Raw genomic sequence first — 17009 nt, 5'->3', positions numbered from 1 at the left:
ATATTTCAAGTCCCTTGTACATTAGTTTGCAGCCCTGGAATAACGCCCTTATGGAGAGTTTCATAGAATTAACACTACAGTGGTAACGTTCAGGAAACTTTCATAAATGGTAACGTTGGGTCTACGGGACCCATTCAAGCTTTTACGCACTGAAATCAATTAAAGAAGAATATTTTATTACTTCGAGCTTACATTGACGAAATTATCTTTAGTTACATTAAACGAAAGAGTACAGTAATTTATTTTGAATGCCAAATTCAAAATTAATATATGTCTTTTATTGTTATGAAAATATTTAACGAACATTTTTCATTCAGCTATTATTTAGTTAGGTTTGGTTTAAACACAGTATTCAATACGTAAAACAATATTCCAGACATGATACAAAAAATGAATAGTGTTAGGTAATGACGATACCCAGATAGCATGTAAGCTTAAATCAAGGGTCGCTTTCCCTTGATTTTGGCTTAGCAATGTACAGTTGATGCGACAAGCGACAATCAACGTTTATTTTAGCTTGTTTTTAACTTGAAAAGAAGCTTGAATGCGACAAGCGACAATCAACGTTTATTTTAGCTTGTTTTTAACTTGAAAAGAAGCTTGAATTTATCAACTTTCTACTAAGCCTATTTCAAGCTTGTTCAAAACGCTTGACGTTTGTCGATTGTTTAGCAAATAGAGCCATCTGTAGGATTGGTGAGTAGTCTGAGATTTGGCGCTTGATTTCTTCCAAAAGGTAAACAAAGGTAAGCTATGTGTATGAAATGTAATAGTAAGCCCTACTTTAGTTTTAGTTACAAAATAAAAAGGTGATTTTTATTTTAGACTAGTGCGCTGAGCGCTTTTAGGATAGTATTACTTCATTACTTTTCAAATATGGATGGAATTTTATGTTTATACCTTTTATGTTGTTTTCTTTTTTTTAAGTGTGTTCATCCGTATAATGTATACCATATTTAGCCATTGGATTCTTTAAAGTCAGTGATGGCTCTTGACAATTAGCATCAGCATAGGCGCCCGAAGGGGAGGGGGGTGGGGCCCGGGCCCCCTTTGGCTTACGAAAATGTATACGTAATATAGGAAACCATGTATATTAAATACCAGGCGTAATATAGCAACCATGGAGATGGGCCCCTCCCTAGAAAATTTTCCTCGGGCACCCCTGAATATCAGTACAAAAATTAGAGGGTTAACTTCAGCAGACGGCTTTATCATATTAAAAATTTATAGGTGGAATACTTGATAACTGTTAAGGCATTGCTTTAGCACACGGCTGTACCATATGTATATCGATTTTATGGTCATTTTTCACTAGATTTGAGATAATACTGTTACATATAGACAATTTTGGAACTTGGGGGCTAAAATCAGGTAAAACCACCGTGTTTACAAGAGAAATGAGTTGGTGTTACGTAACCGTAATTACTAACATAACTAACCAAACCTAACCTAAATCATCAAAAACAGAAAATATAGGAAGAAAGTACGAATTCAGGTAAAATCACCATGTAAAAGTTATTGCGGATATTTTATGTATTTTTCCACTTTCCTCGTTTATGTACATGTCCTCCGTCGCTGACACGCCTGCTCTCTACGGACGCATCCCCTCGCTCCGCTCGGGACTCTCAGCTACACTCCTGCCCTGACTCGGTTAGATGGCATTCGTGCTTTTTTTGTGGCCACCTAGCACAAGTTGGTTCGTGGTTTTTGCACTAGCTTCTCATTTAGTGGATATTCTACAAAAAGGAACCGGGAAATGCAATGTGTGAACATTTGGTAGAACCATCTGCTCGAGTAATGCCCAAGTATCTTAACCCAGCCTAACCTAAACTAACTTAACCTACCTAAACCAAAAAAATAATACAAAATATATACCAAGAAAGTACAAAATTTAAGCAAAATATTGCCACCCCTAGTTCAAAAAATATGCCGTTATATAACACTTTACGTAGCATAGCTGAGCGAGCGAAGGGGGAATAGATGCCCCGCAGGGCTCGTTTTACCACCCTACTTTTTAAGTTACACGCGTTTGGCATTGCAACCATTGCAGACGGTCATTTTCCAATGCTTCATATGTACTTACTGCCATCTCATTCCTTGCTTCTATTCGTCTGCCTACCTCCTTGTCAATTAGATCCACCATAACATACTTAATTTTCCATTTCGTAGGATTCTATATAACAGATACGATTTATGAAGTCTAAACACATTAAAATAATTTATTTAATTCGGTAGAGCCATCTGCTAAAGTTAACCCCATATTAATAATGAAGGTAGTTAAATGATAATGTAAGTGTTTTAAAATCAATAAATTGTATGTGCAAATGAGTATACATGGGAAAGTAAGTATGTTATGGTGGAGCTATTTGCCAGGGCGGAAGGCGGTTGAATACAAGCAAGGGACGAAATGCCAGTATTTGTATGTTAAGTTTTGGAAAATGACAGTCTACAATGGCTGCAATGCCAATCGTGTGTAACTTAAAAGATAAGAAGAAAAAACGAGTCCTACGGGGCTTTTAATCCCCTCCGCTCGCTCAGCTGTGGTTCGTGAAGCGTTTGTAAAGTAGTGCCCCAAATCTAGTGAAAAAATCAACAAAATCGATTTAAATTTGGAGAGCCGTCCGCTAAAGTAATGAAAATTACGTTTTATCTCTACAATCGAGGAGAAAACTGCTTTGAATTAATACATTGCCTAAGCTTTCTTGTTTTAGCTTTCACCGATACATTAAAAATTTTAACTGATGTGGCTTCCCCAAGAATCGGTACGGATGATATTTAAATGCAGCAAGCAAGCCTGGACATTTCACTCATTTTAGAATGCATCATGCTTATCTTTCGTTCCTTATGTTCTTCCATATTTATTCGGAGGTTGGGGGCAAAATTGAAGAATATAAATACTTATGTCCGACTTTATTTAGTAACAATTACTTATTCTAAGGTATACTTCATCAATCTTAGATTAAGTGATATCACTCATTTCATCGCTTTACAATAAGTGCAAGGAAAGGTTCGATCGGGTATGGACTTATGGGTTTACGGTAAAAGAACGATGAATTTCGAAAAATTACTTATTAGATATTAATAATAATTCAAAATGGATTATTACGCGAAAATAAGTTGGCATATTAGTTTGAAGTTTGTTAGGTAAGAAGTCGAGGATGTAAGTTTGAAGAAAACTAGGTTTTTCGTTGCTTACATTTTTATCTTTTTATCCTCTAAAAACAGTAACTTCTGTCTCTTAATTGATTTTAGTGCTTTTGTTTACTTTTTTTTTCTACCAGGTGAATGAAGTCTGGATCTAAAATCTCAGAGAAATATTTGCAATCTGAACGGATGTAATAAAGAAATAACGCTATTTTTCAGGATTGGCCAAAACCGTGTTTTTTTAAAACTTTTTTTCACTTAAACCGGAATGTTTGCTTTACACCATTTTTTTTTTGTGTGTGTGTGTGTGTTTAAATACGTTTACCTTAGATTAAAGTGGAGTAACCGTTGCCCCCTTGTGTTTAAGAGTAAAGGTAATTTGAGGCTGATGATTCGATTGAACAAGGTCGCAACCTCGAGAAATGAACGCAACTCGCTCAAACTAGAGGTCATAGGTCAACTAGTTCTGCAAATGATTTGCCATTACATCATAAATTATTCAGCAGTCTACTCCTTCAGCATTGGTTAAGCTTGAATTTTCCTTGTCGGAGGCATAATTGTCCACAAGTTGAGTGGGGGTGGGATTCGTGAAAAATACTTTTTTAACTTGTCTCTTTAATTGTGATTTTATTTTATCAAGTTTGGAGTTCCCGCCGAACTGCCTGTAGTGCGCTGCCACACTAGCGGACGGTCAACAAAACTTTTCCACAGAAGCTGATCAAGTGTCTAAATTTATAACATTGGAAAGTAGATCGACGAAACAGAGATTTCTATTAGGTTTGACTGGTTTCTTAATAATAATAATAATAATAAAAAGTTTTATTTAGAAAGATAGTATGAATGGTCCAGAACTATTAGTCACTTCCTGTATTGATTAGCAAATTAAATTAAGCCTATATTTCTGACTGACTAAATTAGATCTTCTGTACTATATAGTCTTTTAAAATTGTCCATTGATTTAATGTGTATAACTATAGAGTGATTCCATTTTGCAGTTCTTTCCCTTTTGGTTCTTAAGTGGCTCCTAAAATATTCACAAGTATGCAAGATCACTGCAACGTATTTCTATCAGTTGACCTCTGTGGATGATGGGTCTGTGGATTTATCGCCTTTGTTATCAAGGGATTCTGGTTTCGAGTTCAAATGAAGAACAATATCTCTCGAGTGCAAACTGAGTAGTGGTTCGGATCTCACTTTAAGCTGTAGGTCCCGTTCTTCATAACCCCGCTGTTATGTCCTTAACCATAGAAAGACGAAGGTGGGTCAAATTTGCCCGCACTTTCTTTTTCTCTTTCCCCGAACAAATGAATTTTACAACGTTTGAATTTTTTTGTATTTTCTTCTGTAATCTAAACTTAAATTTAGTTTTATTAGAAAGCACATTATTGTGATAGTTTTTTTTTTAGCGCAGGAGATTAAGTACTTTTTTTTAGCAACTTAGAAATGTTAAGAGGAATACAGTTTTACTTTGAAAGGATCATGTTAACTTATCTATTCTTTGAATAGATGACTCAATTAACATAATCTACTTTTATACATTGAGCAAACGTAATACTCTCAGGTTTAGTATAGTAACTTGTCTACACAGGCTAATGTATTTCAAGCTACTTCATGTCTGCTAGGGGGCGCGGTGGCTCAGTGTTAGAGCGTTCACCTCTGGTGCTTGAGGTCCCGGGTTCGATCCCAGCCCCCGCCAAGTGAACTTTGTGGTGGACAAACACCGTGCTCGTGGGTTTTCTCGGGGTTCTCCCGTTTCCTCCCACTTTCTTCATTCCACCATTTCACTCATCTCTCATAATCACCGTCTCCTTTAGCCTAACCGGCATAACCGTGGGACGTAAAACTCAAAGATTTCATTTTCATGTCTGCTAACCAAATGCGGTAGTAGTCTGTACTGGGACTTGTAATATTTCCTATTAAAATAAAATTTCACAAGTCTTAAAATAATTTTACAACTCACATTTATTAGTAGCAGTCATTAAATAACTTTAAAATACATTAGTAGGGTTAAAATTGGAATTTACAACCACGAGCAAAATTGACCCCCCTTAGTCTTTCACGTGACCAATTATAGTTTAGTCTTCTTAGGGTTAATGTTAAGATACACGGATGACTAATGATAGTGAATGATTATGAAGGAATTAGTGCCATGAGAACGGGAAAACCCTCACGAATATGATATTGTCCATCATAAACTCATAAGGCCGGAGATTGAACCAAAGATCCGTCGCACCAAAAGGCAACGTTCTACCTCTGAGCAATCAACCCTTTCCTTCCGCAGTGCTGATGAATGACGTCATACTCTAATGACCTGGTCATAATTCTGCAACGTAGTGGTCTTCTACACACGTCTTCCTAATTGTTCCCCACTTTTCCCCCCAAGATTTCTGATTAAATGAACAGCGAACTCATATTTAAATAAAATCTTTGAGTTTTGTCCCACGGTAATGCGGGGCAGCCTAAAGGAGACGGTGATGATGAGAATGAATTAAATAATGGATTGAAGAAAGTGGAGGGGAACGGTAGAACCCTGAGAAAATCTACGCACACGGTGTTTGTCCACCACAAACGTACACCCATGTCCAAAATTATTGTCGCATGTCTATAAATATGTTGTTGTAGGAATAAAATTTGATAACGAATTCGCCCTGTATTTCTTATAATGTTGGTATGTGCATAATCGGCAAAGACATGTATGTGGCAAATTTCATGTCAAAAGAGCAGTAAATAAGAACAATAAAACGAAAAAAAAACTTTCTTGTCCATTTGTTTTACTCATTCTAATTTACGTGCTTATAATTTTTTCCCTATAAAATTTTCCACAAGAAGACAGTTATAGATATGCGACAATCATTTTGAACATGGATGTACATTTAATTGTTTCAATGGTTTGTGAAATAATATATTTTCTAGTTATATTAACACCTTCAAAACAATATTTCCTAAAATTTATTGCAGATATCAGAATGGTATTTGGCCAAATGCAATCTACTTTAGCTGACCTTAGTGAAAGAGTATCTTCCGTCGAGAAGAAGGTCGACACACTTCTAAGTAATGGTGTGAGTGTGAAAGCAGAGTCCATAAACGAAGAATTCGAACTTCTTGACCTTCTGTCTCTGCGAACGTTGAATGATTTTCAAACATTTGAGAGAAAGCTTGAAGAACCTAACTTCGGAAAGAAATATGTAAGTATCCTATCAAACCTGTACAAGTTATGAAGCAGGTTTCAAATCTTTGTTATATCTTTTAATTTACGTCTTTTTGGAATATCTCTCTTTTGACTAAATGTTAGCATCAACTCCATTTTTGCCAATTTAGCCATTATCATGTGCATTAGCTATTGACTATAATTTTGGTCAACTTGCCATTCATACTTGCTAATATAGTCATTTAGGCGGCAATTAAATCTTTTGCAGTCAATTTGTTTTTTTGTTTTTTTTTTTAGAAAATATGAAAAACCTTAAAAAAAGTAGTTTATCTTGGTATTTTTCTAATTCTTTTGTTTACAACAGCACTTACATTGTCACAGTAGATTAGATATCTTTTATCAGTCTCACCTATCCGTCACGGTAAATTGGGATTCCTGGATCTGGTTTCTCCATAGTCAATTTGTTTGATTAGTTTCTAGTGTATTTTTAGTTTGGGTGGAGTTTTTCTTGTTGAGATGCGTGCATGTGCATGTATATATTTTTGTGATAGATCAATAGTGTTATCAAGCCATACCCAGCATTAGAAGTTGAAAATAATTCAAGAGATTTTATTACTTCTAGTCAATGAAGGAACAAATTGTATTGTGAAACTGTTTGATTTGAGGATATCAAAAGATAAATAATATTAGAACATCTTTGTAAACTAGTAGACTGAAAGTACCAAATATTTAGTTTCTTTATTCCTAAATTCTGTTACCTATAAGTTAAGGTAAGTTGAGCCATTTTTAGCTACTTTTTGTGCGTCATTTAGCTATTTTCTGACACTACTTGTTGACAGCACTGATTAACCCATTGTTACTTGTTACTTTTGGAAGTGTATGTAATTTCCATATACATACACACACACAAACACACACACACACACACATATATATATATAGTATTTTTTTCTAATTCAAACGGACAATGGTCCTTTTAAATAACCGCTATTCCGATATAAAGCTGAAAGTTACCAAATAAATCCCAGGCAAACAGTTTTTGTTAGTCACGTAGCCCATTTGATACGGCCTTCCGTGAAACTCAGAACCCCACGCCTTTTTTTTTCACACTTCACATTACGGTATCTAAAAATTAATCTAGTTTCATTCATGCTTCGTTTTTTTTCCACTGGTAGAAAAACATAACAATACGGACCCTTATATATATTGTTTTTCTTTTTGATTTCAGCATGCATTAGATCTAAATACTTTCCTTTCTTTCAGGTAAAAGTATTACTGTCAATTGGTGGTAAGGATTTTAAAAGGTTTCGCTCACAATGCAATAAGAAGAACTTTGTGGACAAACTCGCAATGGAATTCTCCTACTCTGGCAGGAAACCAAGGATCATGAAGCAAAAAAGCACACCTTTGGGTCCAACCAAATGTGCAGTAAGATCAACAGTAAGTTGATTTGAGAAGTTGTACTGAAATATTTAACTTCATTTATTTATTTATGCTAGTAACCATACAAAATTCCAGTTTGCTAATTATTAAGTCTTACTTCTCTCGTACTGGACGTGTGTTCTCATATTAGTATGTCCCAAGCAATCAGAAGTAATTCTTCATGAATAAAGTATGCTTTGAGTACTTTAGGATTCTTTTACTGTCAAGTAGTAAAATATGAAAATGTGTTCACCCTTACTGGGTGAATACAACATCTGTGTAGAATGTATAGGAAATTTAATAACTGATCCAACACTCTATGTTGTAAACAAAGCTTTACTGGCAAAGTACATATTTAAACAAATCTTTGCTTGAAAAAGCATTCAAAAGAATTTGTAAGGTGTACGGAAAATCTAAAACCAAATAAAATTCCAAGGGAGGAATGATTCCAGGGCTAAATAAAGTCAATAGTGTCAACGAATTTAAATTGAAGTAGTGTAGGAATCACTACTGTGAAGTATAATTTTGCACCAGACTTTTCGTGTATACCTGTAAATTTGATACTGTCTACCACACGAATATAACTTTGTTGGGTTGGCAACACTGTTAGTCTGGTAGTATTACATAGTATGCCAAACTGTCTCCCCTGCCGATATTTTAAAGGTGCAAAATTTCAGAACTCTTTGTCTAACACTGGAACGCAGATAAAACACTAGAAGAACATAGCTTTCGAAGTTACCATAATTCCAGTATAAAAAGAGAAAAGTTGCAGGCTTTCAAGACGGCGAATAGTCAAACTTTCGTCTTTCTGTCGTCTTGATCTTTCAATTTTTCGTGACAACGAAGTTAGCCAAAACCTAATGTGTTTTTTGTAGGGTTATTTAAGGTGACTTTAAACGTTGACTCAAAACCATATCATCACTAAGGGCACCGGAAGAAAGTCTTGTTACACTTGTATCGAAAAATGTAACTTTTCCATTATATAATATACCAAAAGTGTGGTGGAAGATAACTTTCTATAGTACCCTTACATAAAAATCACAAAATAGGGGCCTAGCTTAGGTGACTTGAAAAATAATATAGGAATTAGTTTCAGCTCTAGGTATCCATGTTTAGAAACCATACCGTAATTCCGTAAAGCTATTTAAGAGGGAAATTTATTTCAAATGACAGTTTTTTTTTTAAGAATAAAAATCGCTAGTATTTGCTTGAAATTCTATCTTTCTTTTCAGCTGCTGTTCGTAAGATGTACACCGTCGCAACAGAAGAAACGGTGAAGGAAGTATTGTGTGTTTGGCTGCAGCAGGCGGAGCCTAGACTACTGCGTAGGTAAGTATAGTTTTACCTATTTTCCTTACAATGACGAGAGAGATCGGAAAGTTCTTACCATCACTAAATAAGCTAGGGGGTCTGCAACTTAGTCCATGGACGCGTTCTTCTCTACATATACGTTTTGTATTCACTACATTTCTCACATCTATAGGTCACTAGATCAATATCATATGCATAGAATTTTGTGGATTTGGAGGAAAAAGAGATTTCCACCCTTTCAATGCCTCTTACTTTCCCGGACCCCAAGATATGAACATCTTATAATAATTGTAATCCTTCCCTTTTTCTTCCTTTTAGGATATGTATCATAAAACGCTTTTGTAATAATTTTAAATGAGAAGTTACTTCCATATTTCAAATCTTAAAAAATTTAGAGATACCGACATTTTATTAGAATAATTGTAATCCCCACCTTTTTTTTCTCCTCTCCACATCGTTTCTTTCCCTTTTTACTAGCATGTCAAAAAAAAAGGCCCGAAACACGTGGCAAAGTATTTCAAATGAGAAATGGAAATACTGAACTTCAAATCTCTCACCTTAAGGGATTAAATACTTTACTATAATAATTATAATCCCCATCCATTTTTCTTTCCACCCCCCTTTCTTACCTCCAAGGCATATTTCAAAAGCGCTTAAATTCTTATCTACTTATTTTAAATAATATGAAAATAACAAATTTCATGTTTCAAACCTTCATAAATTCAGAGATTTCGACATCTTATAATAATTGTAATTCTCACTCCTTTTCTTTTCTTTCTCACCTTTTTTTTCTTTTTTTCCTTTGTACTAAAATATCAAAAACCGCTTAAATATGTCAAATTATTTGAAATGAGACATCCGAATATCGAATTTCAAGTCTGTAACCTTAAGGAATTCGGAGATATGGTCATATTTTAAAAATACGTCCCACACCTATTTTCCTCCCCTTCCTGTCGAATTTGCAAAAATCCTTCCTTAGTGGTATCCTACGTAACAAATCCCATGTACTGTCCATATTTAACTTGTCTATCTTAAGCGATTTGGCCTGTGCAAAGATCTGTCGGTCACTCAGTCACTTAGGTCTTTGTATTTTATATAGCGAGATTACAACGACTCACCAAAGGTAGTCGTCAACCTGGTTCTATCGATGATATATAAATCTTGAGTGGTAGTAATCGTTTGCATGTAAAATTATCTTTAATAATTATATATACTATTATTCTCACCTTTTCTATCAGAATTATAAAGTCGATGAACGGTACTAAATGGTTTATTAGTTGATACACTTTTTAATATATTTTCATTCAAACTGTCATACACACAGACATGATGATTAGGTATCCATAAAACAACTACTTAGCCACTAACTACATAATACTATCCCATAATATATTTTTTTTACATATATTAAAAACATTCTTCTTTTGTTATTTTTACATTAACATTATATTAGGTATAGTGCTTGTGTATGAGCACTTTCTGCCTAAGGTGCAGGTAATTATTAATCTATCCAAAGTATTTCGTTATATAAAATGTCGCCCGACAATTGGACTGAATATAAAAGTCATAAGCGAGCTTGGCTTTTATCTTCAAGAACCACTGGTCCGTTTGCAATAATGATATTCCATTGATTACATCCGTTACATTTTGATCAACCCTCGTATATATAATATTATTTATTTTCATTCATATAAACACATTCACAATAAATCTTTTATTCCATTATAATTTATCTTTTATTACATTAATATTTATCCTTTATTATTAAAAACGTCGTCGCTTATTAATATAATTAACGAGGGTGAAACACAAATTACCATGATTAATAGTTTCAATCATTATTGAAACGGTGATGTTACAAATAATGTTTGATCTTTCAGGGCGCATTGAATAACAAATAAGTTAGATGGTGTATTTTAATGTATACATCGTAGCACTAAGATGTCATAATAAAGAAGAATCTTGTTCGAATAATATATAGGATAGCTCATAGAAACAGTCGTCGAATAATTAGCTTTATAGAATGGATCTTATTCTTAACATAATCTTTGATAATTAAGTTTTCAACACAAATCAATCTAATATAAATAACCTTTGCTTTTAATCATTTATGAATCGAATTATAATTCTTCACATTAACAAGAGAGAATTAAAATCATTTGAAAATTAACTTTCCAGTCTATCTAAAACTATATCTAAGCACTTCAAGTATTTATAAGAGTCGTTTTCATTATCAGCATTAACTCATAAAATTAAAAATAAAAGTTCACAAGAATCTATAACTGATATGGGTTTAACCTAATTTCATTAACGGTAATCAACTTACATTCAATCTTGCATATGATTCTAATAAAGTACATTGTACTGCACAATCATGATTAGGTTCCACAATATGTTGTACATGTATTTCATCGTGATTCTGATTTTGATACGAAGTGCCATCTCTTGACCTCCAATTACGTCTATCCATGTAGCTTGTTGTATTCCTGTAATTTCGCCCTATATTCCGATTGTTTTTATGTCTACTTCTGTTGGGTGATCTGACATCAGGATTACCACGATTAATTAGGTTAGGCTGATTCCCTACATAACTTTGCCTATTTTGCTCGTTCTGATTGCTAGAATTTACTCGACTTAGGTTGTGTTCCGTATCGTTCACACTACGGATATTTAGATTCCGAACAGGTACAAAATGATCTGAATTATTTTTACTTTTACCTGCTCCTGCTTGTTGATTCATAGCATGGTATTGAGTTTCATAGCATTGGACAAGCATTAATAAATGATTGAAACTCATACACTGTGTAGAAAACAAGATCTGTTGTAACTTAAATGGGAGCAAATTTCGAATCGATGCTATTATTCTAGATTCCGATTGCAATGGATTAACGACTTTTAATTCGTTGTATGTATTTACAACAAACTCAACAACAGATTTGTGCAAACGAAGATTGAAATGTTGATTTCTAATGGTGGCATCTCTATTTGCCAGCAAAAAGTCATTTTCATAATTTGCGATCAGTGCTGCCTTAAATTCCTCATATGTATTGATGTGATCACGTACTGCTTTAAACCATAAAGAACATGGTGGGAGTAATACATGAGGGATTAATTTCATATATTGTGATCTATCTATACACATTATATTGCATTCGTCCTGAAATTTTTCCAGGAAAGAAGTAGCGTTCTCATTACATTTACCACTGAATTTACTCATAGCCCGTATTTCACTCATCTTAACACTTAACTTTACCTTCCTTTTATCATTCGGTGTACTTATTGGGTGACAATTCCTATCCATGAAGTGATGTGTCGTGGCACCATCTCTTTTCCGCACATCTGTACTCTTAGGATGAATTTCTTCCAAAATAATGTCCTCATCAGACACAGGTGAAGGCGAAGTCATCTCTGGTGAGTGGGGAAACTCCAAGCGATCACTACCCATATTATTGTGGTATGCATTGTCCTTAATCTGCAGCGACCTAATTTCTTCCTGTAGAGTAGCTATTAATTGCGTATTTGCACGTATGTTGTTAGAATTATTGATGACCTGAATCTTTTGCTGTTGAACAGAAGATTCTATTACTTCTAAATCCTTTTTTACATCACTGATTTCTTGGATTTGGTGGTTGTGCTTATCCTGACAGTCCTCGGATATTCTTTTTAACTTTTCCTCGAACTGCGAGATGATGTGGTTCATCGCCTGGACAATTGACTGTTTCGTTTCATCTGACTTCTGTTCCATTCGTCTACTTAATTCCTCGTATTGCTTGTTGGATTCTTCAGACTTCTGTTCTATCGTCTGCTTCAATTCCTCGTATTGCTTATTGGATTCTTTAGACTTCTGTTCAATCTTCTGTTCTATCGTCTGCTTCAATTCGACCAAATTTTGTTTCATGGCTTCAAAATCGTCCTTTCGACATTGTTCTTGCCGCTGTAAGGTTAGCAAGATTCGTTCTTCGAATGTCATTCTTGGTGCTACACTATGTTCACCGTTATCACCATCATTGGATTCATTTTCTATTGCCTCACCGATCATTTTTCTTATAATTATTCTACCACTTCTCAGTCTTGTGAAATTTGTATTCATTAACTTTATTACAAAAGTAAATTCACCCTTACTTTGCTTCGGGATATGAATTTACAGCAATTCCCGGGTGAGGTAAACCAAAATTTTTACAACGACTCACCAAGGGTAGTCGTCAACCTGGTTCTATCGATGATATATAAATCTTGAGTGGTAGTAATCGTTTGCATGTAAAATTATCTTTAATAATTATATATACTATTATTCTCACCTTTTCTATCAGAATTATAAAGTCGATGAACGGTACTAAATGGTTTATTAGTTGATACACTTTTTAATATATTTTCATTCAAACTGTCATACACACAGACATGATGACTAGGTATCCATAAAACAACTACTTAGCCACTAACTACATAATACTATCCCATAATATATTTTTTTACATATATTAAAAACATTCTTCTTTTGTTATTTTTACATTAACATTATATTAGGTATAGTGCTTGTGTATGAGCACTTTCTGCCTAAGGTGCAGGTAATTATTAATCTATCCAAAGTATTTCGTTATAAGATGAGTTCATTTTTACGCACTTATGTATTAGTACACAGTGAAATGAGATGAAATGTTTACCTTGTATGTATTTATTATTTTATTATCCCTTATAATTTAGCAACTTGCCTGTTACTTTCCTCGGAGGATGGAAATTTTAACTAAAATCGAGATTCATTACTGTTTACATTTTTATTTTCTTGTCTTCTGGAAGAAAGAACCTCTGTTAATTTTATTTTTTGATTACTCCTATCTGCTGAATGAAATCTTTTTTTTTTGTTTTGTTTTTGTAAAGAATAACTTTTATTCCTTGATTAATTTTGGTGTTGATCACTTCTTTTCTATACTGCAGGAAATTTCTTTTTTTGAAAACTGCGATGTCAGAGTAATAGAGAGATAGGCACTTACTGTTATATTTGCCTTCTAAAAACATTTCCTACCTGCTGCATGAAAAACAGAAAGCAACTAACCTCTTTTTTTCTTGACTAATTTTAGTGTTATTTTACATCTTTTCTATCTACTGAACGAACTCATCTCATGAGAGAAAAACTACAATACCACCCTCTTTCTTGATTGATTAGAGTTAATTACTTCTTTTCTATACTAAATGAAACCATCTTACATTCTGGAAAACTCTGCAATGCCATTGTAATAGAGAAATATGCAATTGCAGTATCTTCCAGACGATAAGATTATTTCGTTTAGTATAGAAACAAGCAATAAAGTACTATAATTAATTAAGATACAGATCTTATTGTAGATTTTTTTTCCTTCTCAGAAGATACGGTTTCATTCAGGAGATAGAAAAGAAGTAAAATAACATTAAAACTAATCAAGAAACAGTTTTTTTTCCTAGAAGATAAAGACTTCAGCAGTTAGAAAATTTTGTTAAAAGACAAAATAATAGTAAATGCACATTTCTCTCTTACAAAGACATTCCCGAGTTTTCAGGAAGATAAGACTTCATTCAGTATGAAAAAGAAGTAATCAACACTAAAATTGAACAAGAAATAAAGGTTAATGTTTTATCCACAAGATAAAGACTTCATTCAGCAGTGGCAGTAATAAAAAAATAAATTAAAAAAAGTAAGAGTAGTCCCCCCCCCCCCAAAGACAAAAAGATTTCAATAGGATGGAGCACGCCAAAGTATGCGTATGCGTAAACACTCAACAACAAATTAACAGGAAAATAAATAGGGAGACATAGGTCTTAAAATGCATTCAGAATTTGACTGGATTGAAGTAAATGAAGTGATTTTCCTGCCTTGTGCCATGTACACTGAGAAATGTTTCTGCTTTCAAAGATGGGATATAAAGAACTAGGTCGATAGGTCGCAGGAGTATTTATTACTTCTCTATAATGAATTGTGAAACGACGCTAATGACTCCGACACGACGTTCCATGAATATGGATCAAATAAACTTAGTGTTACATTTACAGTAATGAGTCATCCCTTCTTCATTTGATATGTATGATGAAGGCAATATGCATGTCTTCCTATCAGTGATTCTTGTGTTTTGAAAGAATGAAACGTTGCAAAGATGTATTCCTCCGCTGTAAGGCTCAGGATTAAAATCCGTTTGTTTTACTGTCACAAATAATTCCAGTGAATTGTTGTTCAACACCTCTTTACGTATTAGTCACCAGTAACTTTTTTATTTTTTTATTTTTAAAGAGAAATATTTCATTGAACCTCTAAGGTATGTTCCAAACTCGTTGCAAAATGGTACGAAGTTGTCCGTGTACACGGTGCCTACTTTAGTAAATTCTACACTTTTCCTGTGAATTGCGAACTACACTTTCCCATGCGTTCTGTTGTACGTGACGCAGGATAACGCCTTGTAGGTCATCATCTGCCATTTATGTTGCTCCGTGAAGAATACAAGGTATATAGGTTCACACACTTATGACCTATCTTTCCTGTGAATCGTGAGATCAGATTGCATTTCATACAAGGCATGGAGAGAAAATTACAGAAATAAGTAAATATTTGTTCTTCCATCTCTCAGTGATTTCTTATATCAGTGATTACTTCGTTTGTTTTTCGTAACGCCGTGCTTATACAACAGTACCGAGTGATTCAATATGACATTTTCTGGATTTATCTCAATTGATGCTCTCACAGAACAATGCACATTTTCAGCTAGGAAATTAAAAAAAAAAAAAACTTTACTGAAAATTTACTGGCACTAGAACATTGAAATAGGTAAAGTGAATAAATACCATGCAGTGGTACCAGTGATGAAACGAGTAACATACTTCGTGACTCGTGATCCCGAAGTAGTCAGATCCCTGACCCTGTATGACCCAGACAGATTCGTGCGATCCCGAGACGACTTAATATCAGACTGTGGGAGAGTATATTGTAATTGTAACAAACGCGATTCTTTCCTTTCAAGTGTTTCTTATGAGTGATCGTCAAAATTTAATCAAATAAGGCTGTAAAACGTAAAATGTAGAATATAAGGGATGCCGCTAAACCGAAAGTGTGTTTGGGTAATGTTTGTGTATAGTAGTGTTTAAAATTACTTTATTAATTTTCAGTATGGGAAGATGAATTATATTATATTTGACATAGTCAAGACACTTTGAATAAGAAGTGTCACACTACAAATCTAACATCTGAATAGGTGAGCTCGATTAGGGAATATTAATTCACTATAAAAAATTCTACCGTAATGCTATAGAGATCATATTTGGAGTGCTTCCAAGCCATGGATCACCAGATCTGAGAAACAAGTGCCAGACTCTGTTGCCTTGTGTGGCACTTACTTCAAAGAATAATAATGTATTTTAATGAGAGCGTATTTGTAAGGTAAACAATATGAATGTTTTCTTTTAACTGTGCAATCAATTACATGTTTTTCAGTACGAATTTATGATCGTTATTTTGCAGAGAACGAAGAAATTCAAAACCTGTAGTGGAAGGTCACACCGTTGAAGTTGAGGAACCCAATTAAGGAAATAAGTTAGAAATAATACAAAATATGTAAATAAGTTCAATAAATAACATTGTAATACAAGCTGATTGTTTTCATGGAACCTTATATCAGTTATTGCGTAGAATGTAGGGATAATTTATTTCAATTATGTAGCAGCAGGATGCGAAATCATAACAGTTATGATCGGGGAGAGATAGGAGTAAATAAATAAGTAAAAAAAAATTGCACTGGAAAGTTTTGAAATGAAGATTTCATATATTGAACATCCAAAATTATTGATATATGTAAGGTTAGGGATAATGCTTATCCACTAGGTTGTCCACTAACTGCACAGATTTACCGTAAATAGTTTGTATACTTCGGACAGTGTCGATGTCACCTTATCTCTCCAGTAAATTATTGAGGATGAATTTTCTTCCAAAATTTTGAAGTGTGGGAATGGCCATCCTCAGTATTTCGCA

At 34.0% G+C, this 17009-nt stretch overlaps 1 protein-coding gene across 4 annotated transcripts; it reads left to right on the top strand.

Moving 5' to 3' along the window:
- The first annotated feature begins 679 nt into the window (after positions 1-679).
- LOC145681052 (uncharacterized) lies at positions 680-16781 on the top strand. Of its 4 annotated transcripts, none has more exons than XM_081752392.1 (5): positions 680-746; positions 6103-6329; positions 7556-7732; positions 8947-9043; positions 16503-16781. In XM_081752392.1, exons 2-4 carry the CDS (start codon positions 6111-6113, stop codon positions 8989-8991), a joined length of 441 nt encoding a protein of 146 aa, XP_081608518.1. In that variant the 5' UTR covers positions 680-746; positions 6103-6110; the 3' UTR covers positions 8992-9043; positions 16503-16781. The 4 variants fall into 4 exon arrangements, with proteins under 4 accessions (XP_081608518.1, XP_081608517.1, XP_081608519.1 ...); XM_081752391.1 differs by lacking the exon at positions 680-746 and adding an exon at positions 751-809; XM_081752393.1 differs by lacking the exon at positions 680-746 and adding an exon at positions 825-3921.
- The last annotated feature ends 228 nt before the right edge of the window (positions 16782-17009 follow it).

This window comes from Thermobia domestica, chromosome 3 (genome assembly GCF_964235325.1).
Source record: "Thermobia domestica chromosome 3, izTheDome1.hap1.1, whole genome shotgun sequence".
Lineage (NCBI taxonomy): Eukaryota > Metazoa > Arthropoda > Insecta > Zygentoma > Lepismatidae > Thermobia > Thermobia domestica.
Note: the sequence above shows the minus strand (reverse complement) of the source record. Positions and strands in the feature narration are given on the sequence as shown.

Coding starts and splice junctions, on each gene's coding strand:
- LOC145681052 (XM_081752390.1), top strand. CDS start 6,006: ATGGATGTACATTTAATTGTTTCAATGGTTTGTGAAATAATATATTTT. Junction 6,330..7,555: donor CTAACTTCGGAAAGAAATAT/GTAAGTATCCTA, acceptor CCTTTCTTTCAG/GTAAAAGTATTACTGTCAAT. Junction 7,733..8,946: donor AATGTGCAGTAAGATCAACA/GTAAGTTGATTT, acceptor CTTTCTTTTCAG/CTGCTGTTCGTAAGATGTAC.